The following is a 20,424-nucleotide window of genomic DNA, read 5'->3' on the forward strand; positions in this document are numbered from 1 at the left end:
CAGAGAGAGAGAGAGAGAGAGAGAGACCCCAAGGCTCACCACTTGATGCTCAGAAGTTTCAATACAACCTGTTCCAGCACTGTCTATTACAGACAGGAAGTCTTTGGCTGGCTTTCCCGGGTAAAAGGAGGCGGCTCCGCCCCTTTGCACGCCTTCCGGCGCCTCCCCCTAGCTCCTCGAGGTGTTTGGTCACCTCAAACATGGCCGCCCCCATGCTGGAGACACGAGGCTACGCCGGGTAAAAGGAGGCGGCTCCGCCCCTTTACACGCCTTCCGGGGCCTAACCATAGCTCCTTGAGGTGTTTGGTCACCTCAAACATGGCCGCCCCCATGCTGGAGACACGAGGCTACACCAATATGGCGGCCTCGTGCGATCTGCAAGACAATGGCGGCGGCCTGTGTAGGATAGCGGCGGCTAGCAGCGGCCTGCGGGATGTCTATGTTCGGCCTGGCGGCCTGCGGGAGTATCTCGGCCCCACAACCTTCACCCTGAATGGTGATAAGCCTGGCCGGCGGTACAGGACCCTGGCGGGCCGCATGCGGTCCGTGGGCCGTCGGGAGGCAGCCCTCTGTCCTTCCGAAGTGACCGTTTGCTGGAGGAATGGCGATCTGGACTGCAGTGACTCAGGCATAGGCATCGGCCTGTGTACACCTCTGACAGGTAGGATACCTTTTACTTCAATAGTAATGCCCCTTATAGTACTGCCACTGACTTCAGTCACCCTTACAGTTTTGCAATGACCTTAGATAGTCAGCTCCCAAACCAAGCCTCCTGGTTTCTGTTCACAAAAAATCACACTCAAATTGGGGGATCTGTGACCTGTTATAGGATAGAGGGGAGACCCATCCTACCATTCCAGAGAGGGGCCCGCGTCCACCACAAACCCGACAGGGGGGGAGGGGGAACATACTACTCACCATACCGGAACCAGGCGGGCGCCCACTCCTGACAGAACCCCTCTCCACCGGGGTGGAGGGGGCTGTCGACCAATACGGACGCCGTGACTCTGTTGGTCATTGGCGTTCAGGCGAGACGTTTAACTCGCAGGGTCAGTCCCTGTCCAGTGGGACTATTTCGCGGCCGACCCAGCGCGGAGCTATGGCCTGCACGCGCTCTTAGGCTGAACTGGGGTGACCACTGGATCTCAACATCCAGCCCGTCGCCCAGTTACAGCTTGCTTGCTTGAAGATCTCACAGGAACACTGGAGAAAAAAGCTGTCTAAAAAAATCTAAGAAAAATTCCTGCCAGGACCGAAGATCCTAGCAAGGCATCTAGGTCCTTACTCCTAACTAGACAGAAAAAAACTGATTTGCTGTAGCAGAGAGAGAGAGGATATACCCTCTGGGACTGCCCCTAAGGTGTGGCCAGAATGTTTTCTTTCCTGTCTAGTCCTACTCCTGTAGAGGGCAGTATAACCCGAGTTGTTATTAATCAACGAGGACTACATCTGTCAATGAGCGACAGAGAAAGCAGATTCTTCCTAAAATGGAGGTATACAGCATATATTAAACAGAAATATATTTTTACATGGAGTTCCCCTTTAACATGATTGCTGTGGTACCCTTCTTCCAGACGTTGCCATCTTGCAGAAAATAGATTCAGGAATAATTGGAGACATATGCCAGCAATCAGTAAAACTGAACACGGCCCGGTACGGAGCACCAAGCACAGCCCTCGCCGCTGCGTAAGGGGAAGTGAGGTCTCGACCTCGAGATTTCCCCTTGCGATATCGCAAATGAAGCGACGAGAAAAGGTTGCGTTCGTCCCTTTGTGATTTTTTTTTTCCCCGCGTTTTAATTTAGCGTGAGGAATTGGCGATTTGATTAAGCCTGGCACAGTGGTGCCTCGGCCCTCGGAATAAGAGAGGCATGCGTTACTAATGAATCGAGGCCTTCGCCTGCCAGAGCGCTTTAATTTCACGCACCATCCGCTCACAGCGTCTTAATTTGTCTATGAAACAAAACCAAGTGGAGAGATAGATTATCTGGATGAGGACGCCGCCAAGTTTATTCAGAATTCTGAAGCCCCTGAGCGAGTGACACTCTACGGAGCAAGACAAGCGGCTCGGCACCGAGAGCGTAACGGAGGAGCGGCAAAGCTGGGGCAGATGTTGAGGGACTACCAGTCCCAGCATGTCCTGGAAGCCACAGCTGGTCGTTCGGCAACAAGTGAAGAGGTACAGGTGGCACCTACAGAAAACAAAGCTAAACTTACACCAAAATGGAAGACGAGCAACCAAAAAAAAAGGTGCTTTCCTGTGAATGTAAAGTGTATGTAAACCAGAGCTCGAAAAAACCCAGGCGCCAAGTCACCATGGCTACAAGAAAATGCATCCGGGCACCTGGGCTGCCGTCCAAATGCTCCACCCACGCCCACCCGGGCCCCCCTCGCTATGTATCCCGCCGTGCGTCACTCTCCTCCAGTGGTGGCTGGTGCATTGGGGGTGCAGGGGGCCCCCCTATCCATGTGTCCGGCCCCCCTAATCTTTATGCAGGGCACCGGATGCATGGATTCCAATGGGGTGATTAGAGCCAGAGGCTCGAAAAGGCTTAAAAAAAAAAAGAGCACTGCGCCCCAAGCCCACCCAGTCGTGTGACAATAGCAAATGAATATTCGCTATCATCACACGGATCCTCCTCCCAGCCAATCAGGAAGCGGGTCCTGAGATCCATTTCCCGATTGGCCGAAAGGAGAGGCCATGCTATTGGCCAAGGAAGAGGGAGGAGACGCAGGGGAAGCCGCCGCTGCCTGCCCTCCACGGTGAGTGAGCCGGCGATGGTATGGTGTGGTCTGTCTGACGCCCCCGCCCATGGAGCCCCAGCCACCACTGCTCTCCTCCCTGTCTTGTTGCTGACCCGGAAGCAACGTCACTTCCAGGTCCCCGTTGACAGTTCCAAAAACAGTATCTCTCCTGCGCTCAAGTGGTATGCAGGAAGGTGAGTGGTCTGAATGGTCTTTTATAGCACAGAAATAGGCAGTCTTGCTGCCCCCTCAGGACCAAGGGTATCCAAAAACACTGAAAGACAACAACAACAAGAGAAGGGCGCACCAACCTTGTGCATTACCACTAAAAAAGTTTATCAAAATCCAAATAGGTAGCATACATTATATTCACAAACGTAAGATGTATACATGCATGTAGAAAATAGGAACCAATCGCCTCCAGGACACTTCTATACTGCTGGATGGCGTGATGGCGTGATGGCGTCCGCAGTAACCTGGCTTACACGTTTCGAGGGAAAACCCTCTTCCTCAGAGCCAAAATCGGCACCATTGACAGTTTACCAAACCATCAAAGTCGGGAAAAAATGTAATGCAGGGAAAAGTACATTGTATTACATAGGAGACATCCCGAATAGCTCATTAGAGAGAACCGGTCACCAAAAAAAATCATCCTATAGGGGATGGAAAACAAAAACATAAAAAAAAAAAATGTTTTCTTTTTTTAAATGCAAAAAACTGTAAAAAGTTACACCCAAGCACATAAAATCCCCCCCCCCCAAAAAAAATTGAGGCCCCCCACCCCCACATACAAACATAAAACGTGTGTCCAATGTGTCGCATTACAAGTCATACTAGTGGAAACGGAGCTTTAGCCTACGTTTCCACTACTGCGATTTAGAGTGTGACTTTGATGTGATTTTGATCTAACTTTACACTCTCTGGATCAAAGTTGCATCAAAAGTTGCATCAAGGTAGTGAAGGTACCTTTTCAAAGTCCCTGATTTTCTTACATATCCTCTGGTCCTGCCCTGACGTGCAGACCTTCTGGTTACAGATTGTCAGATTTTTACACGACCACATGGGCTCCCCACTCCAGTTGGACATTAAACCGTGCATCTTTGGCCTCTTTCCAGACGATATAGCTGACAAATTTCTGATTACTTTCCTACACGAGACGCTCTTTCACGCCCGCAAGCTTATTGCGAAGTTGTGGATGCGAACACAACCCCCCCCCTCCCCCACCCTACGGCAGTGGATGGCAGAGATCAATTCTACCCTCCCATATAAATGCTTAGTATATCTCCATAGGGGATGCCCCAAAAAATACGATCGGGTGTGGGGTCGTTGGCTAGAGAACTCCCGCACATGTACCGGTCAGTCGTGATTGCACCTTTCCTCCTGCAGACCTCTAAATGCGTGCTGAGGGTCATGGTTGGGCAGCCTCCTCCCTGTATATAAACCCCATACGGTATTGCTATACCTCTCCTTGATGGGCCTTGGGATGTGGTCGGGCTCCTCACCCTTGTGTTTTCTGGAATATGTCCATATTGACCTCTAATATCCAATCCTATTGTTACATATTCAGATGCATGTACGTTCACACCTTTCGTTTTATTTTCCTGTATACAGTGACTTCTCATGTTTTGTATTTTGCTTAAGTGTCGGTTCACACTATGGCGATCCGACTTCGGGGGCGACCTATGAAGTCGCCGTGCACCGCGACTTCGGCGCGACTTGCACGGACTTCACATAATGGAAGTCAATGCAAGTCGCTCTCCGACTTGTGTTAAAAGTATTGCAGGATAAGAGATAGGTGAGACATACTAAGGGTCCCACTATTGCCACATCCCTAAAAGTGCATTTGAAAAGAGAGAAGAGAGGAATGAGGGAATCCCACAGTGTATTGGGGTCCCTCAGCCTCTCAAGTGGGTTGGGACTTTAAAGGCTAATAGTGAGTGTTGATCCTGATGGAAATAAATACAACAATTCTCTAAAAAAATAGATCATTTATTATAACATAGACATACAAAAGTGTATCAATGAACATGTGTTCAGTATGCATATTATACATGTGCAAAAGACAGTATAGGTTATCCACTAGAGCCCCAAAAGCCTCTAAGATCTAAGGCAATTCATATAAAGTGTCTGACAGATCATGATATAATCACGATACCAATTCATACAAACATGGGGTACACTAGTGGTAAATGTGGAATCGCGACGCGTTTCGCTCAAGTCGCTTCCTCAGACGATTCCTGTAACCTTGTCTGTCGATCAAACACTCTTAGTGTGCTTCATCTCTATGTCAGAGTAAGATATCCGATTCGTATGAAAACGTGTCACATATGGCTCCAATCAGTTTGACCCTTGTTAGCCGCCAAGCACAGATTGGTATCCCAATATCCGTTTATTGCAAAAGAGTCAACCAATGCGTCCCCCGCTTTGCAGAATGTACTAAAAAGGGACCAAAATTGGATTGCCAAAGAAGGAGCTCGGTCACAACCGATACTACCAACAGCCTCTCCTCGTGGTATTCACGCCGTCTCTCTATTTTTTTAGAGAATTGTTGTATTTATTTCCATCAGGATCAACACTCACTATTAGCCTTTAAAGTCCCAACCCACTTGAGAGGCTGAGGGACCCCAAAAGTAGTGCAGGAACTATTTTCTAAGTCTGGTTCCTGTAGCACAGAATGGACCGCGACTTGTCAGGCAACCAAGTCGCCTGACAAGTCGCGGTAGTGTTAACCGGGACTTACTGTGTTACTCTGTTTAATAATTTTCAATAAACTGCATTTTGAAAGTCAAAGTCCCTGATTTTCAAAGTCACATAAATGGGAACAGGTGCCACTCATTAGTCACACTAGTGGGAACGCTCCTTACCACTAAGACCAGTTATAGCTGGAGGCGGTGACCACTTTGTGCATTATTGATATCTATATTGAGCCAGGCAACGCACTGACACCTTTGCCGCCAATGTGCGATGTGCTGGGTGTTCAGTGTGACCCTGTGCCTTTAAGGAGGGGTGGGCTCCCTCTAGTCACCTGTCCTCCATCTATCCCATTAAATGCATGTGCTCTCATTGTAGAGACTCTTTAAATTGTAGAGTTAGGGACTGCAGATCACAGGGTGCCTTGTTGGGGCCTGCAGCTTACGCATGTATTTGCAAATGTGTGCAACCAAACCCCTGTTTTTAACACAAACTGTTACGCAGGTCAACTCGGTTGGTCGCTGGCTGGTTGGTGAATTGTGACTCGAAATCTCTGTTTTTTTAGTGGAAACGTAGACTTAGTGTGGTTGCCCTTTACTATGATCATAGTAGACTTTTGCTGAGACCCCAGAGCACTTCCAGCTACACTGACAGTTCCCCCGGGACTAAAAATGAGATAATCTAGGATAAGTATTCGCCCACACAAAGTGTATAAATACACTGCGAACCAATTTGTAAGGATGGAGGAATGGGGATAGCCAAGATCTGAAAAAGATAGAGCAATCGGGGCATTATATTCATTTTAAGAATTGCATTTCTACCCAACCATGTGTACGAGTTGTTATGCTATTTACATAGGTCTTCAGTTATCACCCACAACACAAGTGGGAGGTTAGAAGTTTTAATTATTTCTGAAGGAGCCTAGAGCTCCCCTTCTGTGACTGCAACAATAACCCCCAACATTGGTGTTAGTGGACGCAGTTATAAGACCCAGCATTGGTGTCAGTAGCCTCAAAAATACCCACCAGCATTGGTGTCAGTGGACGCAATAATAACCCCCAGCATTGGACTCAGTGGACGCAATAATAACCCCCAGCATTGGTGTTAGTGGATGCAATATTAACCCCAGCATTGGTGTCAGTGGATGCAATATAAACCTCAGCACTGGTGTCAGTGGATGCAATAATAACCCTCAGCATTGGTCTCAATGGACGCAATAATAACCCCCAGCATTGGTCTCAGTGGATGCAATAATAACCCCCAGCATTGGTCTCAGTGGATGCAATAATAACCCCAGCATTGGTCTCAGTGGATGCAATAATAACCCCAGCATTGGTCTCAGTGGATGCAATAATAACCCCAGCATTGGTGTCAGTGGATGCAATAATAACCCCAGCATTGGTGTCAGTGGATGCAATAATAACCCTCAGCATTGGTGTCAGTGGATTCGATAATAACCCTCAGCATTGGTGTCAGTGGATTCAATAATAACCCTCAGCATTGGTGTCAGTGGATTCAATAATAACCCTCAGCATTGGTGTCAGTGGATGCAATAATAACCCCAGCATTGGTGTCAGTGGATTCAATAATAACCCTCAGCATTGGTGTCAGTGGATTCAATAATAACCCTCAGCATTGGTGTCAGTGGATTCAATAATAACCCTCAGCATTGGTGTCAGTGGATGCAATAACAGCACTCAGCATTGGTCTCAGTGGATGCAATAATAACCCCAGCATTGGTGTCAGTGGATGCAATAATAACCCTCGGCATTGGTGTCAGTGGATGCAATAATAACCCCAGCATTGGTGTCAGTGGATGCAATAATAACCCTCGGCATTGGTGTCAGTGGATGCAATAATAACCCCAGCATTGGTCTCAGTGGATGCAATAATAACCCCAGCATTGGTGTCAGTGGATGCAATAATAACCCCAGCATTGGTCTCAGTGGATGCAATAATAACCCCAGCATTGGTGTCAGTGGATGCAATAATAACCCCAGCATTGGTGTCAGTGGATGCAATAATAACCCCAGCATTGGTGTCAGTGGACGCAATAATAACCCCAGCATTGGTGTCAGTGGACATAATAAAAGCCCCCCCCCCCGCACTGGTGTAAGCACTACCTTCCCCCCCCCTCAACCACCACCACCACATTGATGGTCACTGACAGTGGAATTTAAATTACCCCCTCATTGGTGATCACTGGCAATGAAAGTTTAACCTCCAGCATCCACCCCCCACTGGTCTCTCCCCAGACCAAGACTTGTTCTATAGGCAGAGATAAATTCATCCCAGTACAGTGTTTTTTTTCAGTGGTAGGTGCTGGAACACAGGGAGCGCTCCAGTGCCCGGCCCCCATTGCCACTCTGCTTTGTTAATGGTGCTCAACAGCCCACGTGTTGGGCCCCAGGGCCCTAAACACATAAAATGGAGGCAGGCTCAAGCTGGTTTGAGGGCAAGGACATCAGAATAGAAGTTCCTTCAGGGACAAGGTCTGTCGTGACCTGTGCAATGTATTCTGTAAAACGCCGGGAATTTTGTCAGCAGAACACGAACAAATAAAATGAATAAATAATAAATAATTGATTTTCCTTCTATAAACAACATCTGCTATTTAGTGCAGTGCCAGTCTACCTCTGCGGTGTCAGCACAAAAACTACCACAACGCAGCGTAAATCATCCAACGCAGAGCCTCGCCATTCCACTTTATTACTTCCCAACAAAACCGCTTTCTATTTTTTCATTTGTTTGTTCCATTTAAAAAATGTGTTACTTTGTTATCAAATGAGGATCGCAATATAAAACTTGCAGGGAAGGGACTTTGCCAGGTCCTGCTTATTACCCAGCACCCTTCATAGCCAAAAAATAAAAATTATTATATATATATATATATATATATATATATATATATATATATATATATATATATATATATATATATATATATATATATATATATAATAAATAGGCAGAGCTGTTCATCCTGGAAACTGCATACAGGCATACCCCACATTTAAGTACACAATGGGACCAGAGCATGTATGTAAAACAAAACAACTTAACCACTTAAGCCCCGAAAGATTTTACCCCTTTCCTGACCAGGGGGTTTTTTGCGATTTTTTACTGCGTGATTTTAACGGACAATTGCACGGTCGTGCGACGCTGTACCTAAACAAATTTAAACGTCCATTTTTTCCCACAAACAGAGCTTTCTTTTGGTGGTATTTCATCACCTGTGCGATTTTTTGATCATGCGCTATAAACAAAAAAAGAGAGTAAATTTTGCAAAAATAACAATATTTTTCACATTTTTTTTATATGAAATTCCCCAAAAAAAATGTAAAAAATCAAAATTTTTTAACATTTTCGGCCAATTTGTTTTCTGCTACATATGTTTGGTAAAAAAAAAAAAAAAATCGCAAAAAGCGTATTTTGATTGATTTGCGCAAAAGTTATCGCGTTTACTAACAAAGGGAAAGATTTTTGTCATTTTTGGTGTTTTTTTTTTAGTAATGGCGGCGATCTGTGATTTTTTTTGCGGGACTGCGACATTGCGGCAGACCCGCAGACATGCGACATTGCGGCGGACAGATCGGACCCTTGACTGACATTTTTGACACTTTTGGGGGTACCAGTGACATTACTGCAGTAATCAGTGCTATACATATGCACTGTTACTGTAAAAATGACACTGGCAGGGAAGGGGTTAACTGTATTGGAGAGGGAGGGGTTAAGTTTGTCCTAGGGGCGTGCTTCTAATTGTGATTGGCTGTGGCTACTACTGTAAAAACAGATCAACGGTCCTACATAGTAGAACCGTCTGATCTCCATTTTTACACATAGGAGAATGACAGGCGGCTTGTTAACATTAGCCGCCTGCCTTTCTCCCTCTCTACCGACGATCGCAGTGTGACCGGCGGACATCGGGTCCGCCAGTCACACGCACGGACTCCTTAGTGAACAAGCCGGGGCGGGCGCGCGCTCGCCCGATATTGGCTCACAAGCCGGTGACAGGCTAGCGACGTAGATCTACGTCACTCTGCCTGGCCGGGGCTGACTGCCGCAGTAAATATACTGTGCGCAGTCGGCAAGCGGTTAACCTCCCTGGCGGTATGATTCTTTTGGATTTTAGGTGCTGAAAGCAGTACCATTATTTTGCATGTAATTCTTGTGAATGAGCAGCCCAAACCAACTGTATACATTTATTATATAATATGTATACAGTTGGTTTGGGCTGCTCATTCACAAGAATTATGCATATTATATATATATATATATATATATATATATATATATATATATATATATATATATATATATATACACACACACACACACACGTATACGTATATGTATATGTACATATACATACATATATGTGTATACACACATATTTACATAAAAAGTACAGTAAAACTGCAGGAAAGGGCACTGGGGGGCAATGTAATGTGATTTTTTTTTTCTTTTGAACTGTATCAGTGTGTTTGGGGTGTTTTACATTCGAATTTGCCGCCGGTTCCACCCCCCGGCGGACGTCACGTCGCCGGAGACGGAAGCCGGGGCTCGCAGACGATCGGGAGGAAGCTCCGCCGCCGCACACCGCCCGCATTCTTCGCTGGATCCCAGAAAAAAGGTAAGTAAAACCTCTACCAGCATCCAGCGATCTTCCTAGCGCTACCCCGAGTGTGACTCGGGGTTACCGCTTTTGGCTCTAAAATCTAACCCCGAGTCACGCTCGGGAATAACGCTAGGAAGGTTAAAGTGAAGCAATACCTTTTTTCACTTCTCAATGCATGCAAATACTCTAGATCTATAGGAAATCTTGGTCAGCTTGACATGGCACTGCTCCCAAACCATAGGTGAAAAGGACACCAAACTTGGAGAGCACGTTAAGGAGACCAAGGACTATGACATGGTAGATTACCTAGGCAAGCCGGCCAGCCACAAAATATATATTGTAGTCCTGGGTCCCCTCTCAGTGCTCTCCGAGTTTGGTGTCCCTGTCACTTATGGTTCCGGAGCAGTGCCATGTCAAGCTGACCAAGATTTCCCATAGACGCCAATGTTAAAAACCAGCAGCAGTGCCATGTCAAGTGACCAAGATTTCCTATAGATGCCAATGTTAAAAACCGGGAATAGTGCCATGCCAAGCTGACCAGGCTGTGTCTGTACTCATGAGTTTATGTAAAGTGAGTGTACGCAAAACGGGGTATGCCTGTATACATTTGTTCTGTGCAAATGGGGTAACATTTAATGTTACTATGCTATTGTCTCTCCATGTCCAACTACTAATTCATATGGACTAGGATCAATCAGGAAAATACTGCATTATGGCCACTAGATAGAGCTAATGTATTGTAAATAAAATATTTATTTCCTATGATCATTGTGTTACAGTCACAAACTATCCATTGTACATGAGGTTATTTCACCTCTTAGTGAACTTTGCCAATCCAACAACTGGCAACGACAACTGTGGAGAAGCTCCTCTACAAAAATGGCATAGATCAGGGGTAGGCAACATAGGCATCCAGCTGTGGTGAAACAAGTCCCATCATGCCTCTGAGAGACATGCCTGTGGCTTTCAGTCCCACAATGCCTCGTGGGACTTGTAGTCCCACAACAGCTGGGTAGCCAAGGTCGCCTATCCCTAGCATAAAGGTTACAAACAAAAAAAATGAAAGGGTTGCACGTATGTATACAAAGGAGTGTCCTACCTTGGTCAGACAGGAAGTCCAGCATGGTCTGCAGGAGGAAGGAGAGATGGCGGACACACAAGGTGGGGTTCCCCATCCTTCGGGAAGCGTACACGAGCTCATGGAGTAAACGCATTTGTACAGCGGCCCATCCTCTGTGTGCACCTGAAGTGAGAGCAACAGACATTGAAATACTCTGTACTTCTGAGGGACTCTGCTACTTCTTATAACTCTCCTTTCCTGAAATACTCTGCACTGCAGGAGGACTCTGCTCCTTCCGCTAACTCTCTTCTAAAATACTCTGCACTACTGGAAGACTCTGCTTCTTCCTCTATCCAACTCCCCTCTCCTGAAATATTCTGCACTGCTGGAGGACTCTGTCCTTCCTCTATCCAACTCTCCTCTCCTGAAATATTCTGCACTGCTTGAGGACTCTGCTCCTTCCTCTAACTCTAGATAGTGGGGTATGCATGGGAGGCTCTCTGGGGCCTTCTTGCTCCAACTCTCCTCTCCTGAAGTACTCTGCACTGCTGGAGGACTCTGCTCCTTCCTCTATGACTCTCCTCACTTGAAACATTCTGCACTGTTGGAGGACTCTGCTCCTTCCTCTATGACTCTCCTCCCTTGAAATATTCTGCACTGCTGGAGGACTCTGCTCCTTCCTCTATGACTCTCCTCCCTTGAAATACTCTGAACTACTGGAGGACTCTGCTCCTTCTTTTAACTCTAGATAGTGGGGTATACAGGGAGGCTCTCTGGGGCCTTTGAGCCTTCTTGCTACAACTCTCCTCTCCTGAAATACTCTGCACTACTGGAAGACTCTGCTTCTTCCTCTATCCAACTCCCCTCTCCTGAAATACTCTGCAGTGCTGGAGGACTCTGCTTCTTCCTCTATCCAACTTCCCTCTCCTGAAATAATCTGCACTGCTGGAGGACTCTTCTCCTTCCTTTATGACTCTCCTCCCTTGAAATACTCTGCACTACTGGAGGACTCTGCTCCTTCCTCTAACTCTAGACAGTGGGGTATACAGGGAGGCTCTCTGGGGCCTTTGAGCCTTCTTGCTCCAACTCTCCTCTTCTGAAATACTCCGCACTGCTGGAGGACTCTGCTCCTTCCTCTATCCAACTCTCCTCTCCTGAAATACTCTGCACTACTGGAAGACTCTGCTCCTTCCTCTATCCAACTCTCCTCTCCTGGAATACTCTGCACTGCTGGAGGACTCTGCTCCTTCCTCTATCCAACTCTCCTCTCCTGGAATACTCTGCACTGCTGGAGGACTCTGCTCCTTCCTCTATCCAACTCTCCTCTCCTGGAATACTCTGCACTGCTGGAGGACTCTGCTCCTTCCTCTATCTAACTCTCCTCTCCTGAAATACTCTGCACTGCTGGAGGACTCTGCTCCTTCCTCTATAACTCTCCTCTCCTGAAATACTCTGCACTGCTGGAGGACTCTGCTCCTTCCTCTAAGTCTAGATAGGGATATATAAAGGGAGGCTCTCTAGGGGCCCCAGAGACTTCTTGTGAGTAGTCAGAGATGAGGCCATCTAGATGTACAATGATTTAACATTCCACTTAAAGTGAAGTTTTAGTCAAATGATGGTTATATTGATCTAAGTAGCCGAACGGTACCCCAAGTGAGACCAGATTTCTCATCTTGCAGAGACCTAATAAAGTCCTCCATGTCAGAGGTCGTGGTTAGTTCTCTGCAACATTCTGATAGGAACTGGTTTTCTGACCACAATGATCCTTCCCCTAGTGTGGTCAGCCCACCGGTTCTTGATGGTTCCAAAAACATGAGCTAGTTTCTCCATCCAGCAGAACAGAGATGTATTCACTTATAGAAGAAGAATTAAAAATTAATATTCATTTCAATTACCGTTATTCTACATTCTATTCTTTAAAAAATGTTCCTTCCCCAGATGGATCCAAAAAAAAAAAAAATAACCCAGGCATACTCTGGCTCAGTTCCACCAGGCTGAACATCTTAATAAGTTTTATCATCATCCAGCACCGTTACCCCAATAATCCGGAATTATTTTTCTCCGGTGGCGCGCTCCGCCGTTCCGCGCTCGTATTAGGAACAGTCACAGAAGAGGAGGCTTTGCATCCTCCGTTTTGTTTTGGTTCTTAAACAGATTATGGCTGTGCAGCCATCGCTGAGAGCTCCGCTACCGGCGGGCACAAAGGAAATTAATAAACACCGCTTTCCAAAAAGCTTTTATACTTCAGCAACTTAGGAGTGCAATAAAAATAAATAAACAAATAAAAATAAAAAAGCGTCTGCGAATAAAGACTACAAAAATGGATGAAGAGAAAAAGAGGACTAAACCTTCCAAGTCCGATCAGAGGAGCCAGAAACATTTATGGTGAAGAGTAACTTTTGTTGAGAAAAAAAAAAAACCCTCTAGGTGATCGAAGTACTTTGCAAGCAGCGTTTATTTTGGCATCAAATTTTGATTTAGTTGTAGTCATAAAATGCCATTTTAGTTTTAGTCCTATTTTAGTCATCTGCAATTGTTTTAGTTTTAATCGTGTTAAGTTGACTAAAATCTCCAGTACATTTTTGTCAACTGAGATCAGATAGGTTTAGTTAAATTGTAATGTAAATTGTAATGCATGATTTAGGCTTTTCTCTAGAATTTCCAAACTTATATACTCCTGGAGTAAAAAAATCGAATAGGTTATTATTTATGGTATTTGAACAAACACGCAGATACAGATTTAGCCACTCTGGAAGGTCTCAGGAGGCCTGTAATGCACAGTGCTCTGGACGGTGGTCTGAGGAGACCTGTAATGCACCGTGCTCTGGACGTTGGTCTGAGGAGACCTGTAATGCACAGTGCTCTGGACGTTGGTCTGAGGAGACCTGTAATGCACAGTGCTCTGGACAGTGGTCTGAGGAGGCCTGTAATGCACACAGTGCTCTGGACGGTGGTCTGAGGAGACCTGTAATGCACAAAGTGCTCTGGACGGTGGTCTGAGGAGACCTGCAATGCATACAGTGCTCTGGACGGTGGTCTGAGGAGACCAGTAATGAACAAAGTGCTCTGGACGGTGGTCTGAGGAGGCCTGTAATGCACACAGTGTTCTGGACAGTGGTCTGAAGAAGCCTGTAATGCACAGTGCTCTGGGACGGTAGTCTGAGTGGCCTGTAATTCTGCATAGTGCTCTGGATGGTGGTCTGAGAGGCTTGCAAGGCACAATGCTATGGGATGCTGGTCTAAGAGGCCTCTAATGCTGCACAGTGCTCTGGATGGTGGTCTGAGGGGAGGCCTGTAATGCACAGTGCTCTGGGACAGTGGTCTCACAGGCTTGTAATGCTGCACAGTCCTCTGGATGGTGGTCTGAGGGGAGGCCTGTAATGCACAGTGCTCTGGACGTTGGTCTGAGGAGACCTGTAATGCACAGTGTTCTGGACGTTGGTCTGAGGAGACCTGTAATGCACAGTGCTCTGGATGTTGGTCTGAGGAGACCTGTAATGCACAGTGCTCTGGACGTTGGTCTGAGGAGACCTTTAATGCACAGTGCTCTGGACGGTGGTCTGAGGAGGCCTGTAATGCACAGTGCTCTGGACGGTGGTCTGAGGAGGCCTGTAATGCACACAGTGCTCTGGACGGTGGTCTGAGGAGGCCTGTAATGCACACAGTGCTCTGGACGGTGGTCTGAGGAGGCCTGTAATGCACACAGTGCTCTGGACGGTGGTCTGAGGAGGCCTGTAATGCACACAGTGCTCTGGACGGTGGTCTGAGGAGGCCTGTAATGCACACAGTGCTCTGGACAGTGGTCTGAAGAAGCCTGTAATGCACAGTGCTCTGGGACTGTAGTCTAAGTGGCCTGTAATGCTGCATAGTGCTCTGGATGGTGGTCTGAGAGGCGTGCAAGGCACAATGCTTTGGGACGCTGGTCTAAGAGGCCTGTAATGTTGCACAGTGCTCTGGATGGTGGTCTGAGGGGAAGCCTGCAATACACAGTGCTCTGGGACAGTGGTCTCACAGGCTCATAATGCTGCACAGTCCTCTGGATGGTGGTATGAGGGGAGGCCTGTAATGCACAGTGCTCTGGGACGATGGCCTGTAATGCACAGTGCTCTGGATGCCGGTGGTCAGAGGAGGCCTGTAATGCACACAGTGCTCTGGATGGTGGTCTGAGGGGAGGTCTGTAATGTACACACTCACAGTGCTCTGCTCTGGAGGGTCGTGAGTCGGGACTCTCATTGGGAGGCCTGTAATGCACAGTGCTGCTCTGGACAGTCATCTATGGAGGTCTGTAATGCTGCTCAATGCAAACTGCTAAGAAGTAAGCACGCTACGGACGCGCTTGCTTGGAGCAGAACACTCACGGGCTCTACACAGGCAGAGCTCCATGGAAACTGGAAGTTCACGAGGGTAAACGTCCATTCCCTCACATTTTCTAAATGGAATTGATTTTAGTCATAGTTTTCATCAGTGGACGAAAATGTGGTGTACTTTTAGTTCCATTTTCATTGCTGTAAAAAAGCCACTGACGAAAACTTGTACAAAAATGTTTTCCTCTACGAAATTAACACTGATATTTAAAACTTTGCAGCAGATTCCCACCTTTTGTTGCTCTGAAGGAATAGCCATTTGTTTCACATGTCCTTTGCAGACTGATTTTGAATGGGAGAGGTTGGGTTCATTATAATCACCCGGCGTACTTTCACTGTTCTGATAAAATAATCTGCAAGGTCTGTATCCTTTTAGGAGTATTTAACCCATGAGGAGTACCTCCCTAAAAATGTAATTCCTGTTACAGGGGGGTGCCTAAAATTTGACTTGTAGATAAGTGCAGACTTCTAGGAAAATCAGTGAGCCAATCACGGAAGCAGGAAATGACATTTTTGGGGGTGTTCCGTACACCAAAACTGTACAGAGCGCCGCCAGGTTGCCATATTGCATTGAATTGTAGCACTACTCCCTAGGGAGCTGCTGGTGACGGGTTACCCATAGCAACAGTACAATATTTCAGCGACTTTGAAGTGCTTGGCTCAGTCAAGAAACAGTCTAGGGGTTTTGGGTTTTGTTGTTTTATTAAGAACTTGGATAGGAGAAGGGAATGAGTGGGATACTCCAGCTTGAATAAACTGTGCACAATTTGCTGGGACGTTCAACTGTACTTGAATGCGGCAAAGCCGCTGCTTCACCTTGGCAATAGCGAGGAATTAGTGATAAATGAACCGCTTTAGATAAGCTGTACTGTACTGCAGAACACACTTCAGGGCCCTTCCTGGCACCCCCTTTTGTTTCTATTCTTCAGGGCTTTGTATATGGCACCCCCTTTACTGTCATACTCTCCGTGTGAGCTAGCTCCTTGATCCCCTGACTTCACTGGAGTGGTCCCCCCTCTTAGGCCAGACCCGTTGGCAGGTCCCTCAGTACTCACGGACACTGTTTTTGACAAATGACTCTGCCAGCAGCTCCACCATCAGTTACACTGGATCCTCTGCAGCTCAGCTCCACACCTGGTTCACTAGGCCGACCGCCTAAGACCACCTTCCTCACACATTGCAGGAGGAGAGACAGCCATCCCCCTCTTCTTGGGACTCTGCTTCCTGCCAAAGACGCCATGTCACATGTCCCCCGGCTTTTATAAGCAATCCCAGAACGCATTGCAAGAATGCCCTCCCACTGAGACTCCCATAAAAGCGAATGTGTCACTGGCTGGGTTTCCTCCACTGTCCAACAAGCTCACTCATTGGATACAGTGGGGACACTCCCTCAGACCAAGTTAATTACACCTGGAAACATGTGACAGGCAACCTAATAGATCAGGCTCCCCGGATTAGCAGCAGGAGCAATAGATGCTTTACCTAGCACCTAAATAGGAGGGTGCTACAGAATTTTAATGAAAAAGCAGCTGCAGATTAAAGTCAAAATCTAATTTTAATAACATCGAATTATAACATGGCAATTGGATATGCTACTTTTTTCCTATTTGATTTTTATTTTTTTTTCCCGAAAATGGCCAGCAGTGGTCCAAAACTTCAGAATTCATCCTGCTGCTTTTGTCAGCAGTCACATCATCAATAAATACAAGAGAACCAGTTCCATTGGCAGCCATACATGCCCACGCCATGACACTACCACCACCATGCTTCACTGATGAGGTGGTATGCTTTGGATCATGAGCAGTTCCTTTCCTTCTCCATACTCTTCTCTTCCCATCACTCTGGTACAAGTTGATCTTGGTCTCATCTGTCCATAGGATGTTGTTCCAGAACTGTGAAGGCTTTTTTAGATGTTGTTTGGCAAACTCTAATCTGGCCTTCCTGTTTTTGAGTCTCACCAATGGTTTACATCTTGTGGTGAACCCTCTGTATTCACTCTGGTGAAGTCTTCTCTTGATTGTTGACTTTGACACACATACACCTACCTCCTGGAGAGTGTTCTTGATCTGGCCAACTGTTGTGAAGGGTGTTTTCTTCACCAGGGAAAGAATTCTTCGGTCATCCACCACAGTTGTTTTCCGTGGTCTTCCGGGTCTTTTGGTGTTGCTGAGCTCACCGGTGCGTTCTTTCTTTTTAAGGATGTTCCAAACAGTTGATTTGGCCACACCTAATGTTTTTGCTATCTCTCTGATGGGTTTGTTTTGTTTTTCAGCCTAATGATGGCTTGCTTCACTGATAGTGACAGCTCTTTGGATCTCATATTGAGAGTTGACAGCAACAGATTCCAAATGCAAATAGCACACTTGAAATTAACTCTGGACCTTTTATCTGCTCCTTGTAAATGGGATAATGAGGGAATAACACACACCTGGTCATATAACAGCTGAGCAGCCAATTGTCCCATTACTTTTGGTCCCTTAAAAAGTGGGAGGCACATATACAAACTGTTGTAATTCCTACACCTTTTATCTGATTTGGATGTAAATACCCTCAAAGTAAAGCTGAAAGTCTGCAGTTAAAGCACATCATGTGGTGGTGTATAGAGCCAAAAAGATTAGAATTGTGTCGATGTCCCAATATTTATGGTCCTGACTGTATGCGCGCAAATGCGCATGAATTTCGAAATGGCACTCCCAGGCACTGGAGACTAACACGTTTTCCTGTACTGGAAACTGCATAGCAATATTTGGAAAAAAGTGCATTGGACTTTTCATAGGTACAGCACCCCCTATTTAAATAACGTGGCTGCTGTGCCCGTGCAAACGCAGCCCCTGGGAAACTGGCATAGTGTGGACCTAGCCTAAGTATCATAAGTCTCCACTCAGCTGTTCATTATTAAAGTGGTTGTAAAGTCTAAGATTTTTACCTTTATGCATTCCATGAGGTAAGGTAAAAAAAACTTCAGTATGAAGCACCCCCTACAGCCCCTCCAAAATACATACCTGAGCCTGATCCAGTGATGTGCATGAGAGCTGCTGCTGTCCCAGTTCTCCTCATTGGCTGAGACACAGCAACGGCTTACTATGGAGGCACTCGTTGGGTGCCAGGATCCAGGAGTGCCGGAGGGGGACCCGAGAAGAGGAGAATCAGAACTGCTCTGTGCAAAGCCATTACAGGTAAGCATGAGATGTTTGTTTTGTTTTGAATTTAAACTGGAGCCTTTAATAATAGTTTTACCGCTTCCTGCCCTGGCATCGTTTTAATCAGGTCGGATTGACGTGACAACTGTGATTGGCTAAAAAAGGCGGGACAGGCTCCCAATCAGTACTTGAGACTGGAAGCCGCCTACAACAGCATGGTCACTGTGCTGGGAGCGAGCAATGGGCGCGCTCTCAGCACAGAAACTTCAACTGTTAAAGCCCACCCTCTTTGATGCCACACATATGCATTACCTGGCTGGCACAAGGTGAGAGAGAGTTGAGTATGGTTGGTGTACATTTCAGATCGCTGTGAATCTCACTGTGTCTTACTTAGCTTATAGAAGAGACTCTTCTTACCTTTGCTGAAGTCTTTGGGGTCCAGGGACAAGCTGTATCCAGGCAAAGTCTCCAGTAGGAGTTTGTAACAAGCTTTCCAGCCGGGCTCCGGGATGGTCGGGGCCACGCACTGCATGGCTGCCACCCTCTTGAAGAAAGCGGACTTGCGGTGAAAGCCGATGAGCTCGTACAGCTCAGACAGAACGCTGTACCTCTGAATCTTCTCCTCTTCAGACAGCTGAGAAAGAGAAAAAGGACAGCTTTATCCATCCGCACCATCAGAGAAGGTAAACTGAAACAAATCCGACCAATCAGCTTCTACTGTCCATTCATTTTACACATTCTACAGAAGCCAGGCGCCCGCAGCCAATACACGCTCTGTTCTTTTTTTAAGACATGTGGGGGGTGCCTTTTATTTCTTAATGGCACCTCCTCCATGCATTTGAAACGCGCTGTTTGGCGACCTGTCAGATTAGGTAACGGAAGTGATGTTTCGTCAGCTGCGCATGGGTTCCACCACTACGAGGTTTGCTAATCTGAAAGAAGACCTGCAGTCAGACGAGGGCAGCGAACATCTTACTACACCCAACTACGACTTGAATTTAAGAGTAATTTTAGCAATAAAGTGAGCGTATATAAATAAATATTGTATATTGACATCTGTGATGCTGTTTGGATGTTTAATTTGTGAAAGCCTAAGGTTCCGTTCACATATAGGCATTTCGGATCGAGGGCAGAATTGCCACGATGCTGCCCGCAATTCCGAACCATTGCAAGTTGAGAGATGCACGAGCGATTCCTTTGGCTTGCAATGGCACCCCAAGCGCTGCACAATTTTGCCACGATTGTCGCCCGATGAATTGCGGTAAAAATCACACAAACAGAATAGTGGGACGCCTGACACCCAAAAGAAGTTCTTGTACTTTTTTTTTGGGCATCAGGCGTCCCGCGAAGAGTGACAAATTTTATCGGACTGAAATGCTGCAAAAAATTCACCAAAAGGTCCTTGACAAAGCAAAGACTATGCTGCAACCAGAGAATGATGGCAACTCACTTTCATTCACGACAGACTTGTGGTCAGGACAAACAGAATCACTAATGAATCTTACATGCCACTTCTTTGACAGCGGATGGACAAGAAGGCATTTGGTGTTGAATAATGTCCGCTATTTTACCGCTATTCGAGTTGGGCGACGATCGCACCAAAATCGTGCTGCATTTGGGTGCCATTGCAAGTCATGGGAATCACTCGGGCGTCCTGCGACTTGCAATGGTTCAGAATCGCGGGCAGAATCTCGGCAATTCTGCCCGCGATCCGAAACCCCTATATGTGAACGAAGCCTTAAGGTTTAGCACTGAGCAGCGCTGGGTGTACCAACATGGCCTCCGCCACCTTCCTACTGCTGGCGTC

General features: G+C 46.6%; 1 protein-coding gene across 1 annotated transcript in view; it reads right to left on the bottom strand.

Annotated features, from left to right (window-relative positions):
* The window catches only part of TRAPPC9 (trafficking protein particle complex subunit 9), a gene marked incomplete at its 5' end in the record, with an annotated part of 911,701 nt that overhangs the window by 859,463 nt on the left and 31,814 nt on the right, over positions 1-20,424 (bottom strand). The window contains 2 exons of the mRNA XM_082257414.1: positions 11,153-11,296; positions 19,035-19,251. Coding sequence (XP_082113540.1) covers positions 11,153-11,296; positions 19,035-19,251 — 361 coding nt within the window. The remainder of the gene's footprint in view (positions 1-11,152; positions 11,297-19,034; positions 19,252-20,424) is intronic.

This window comes from Pelophylax lessonae, assembly GCF_965119305.1.
Source record: "Pelophylax lessonae genome assembly, chromosome: 5".
NCBI classification, from domain to species: domain Eukaryota; kingdom Metazoa; phylum Chordata; class Amphibia; order Anura; family Ranidae; genus Pelophylax; species Pelophylax lessonae.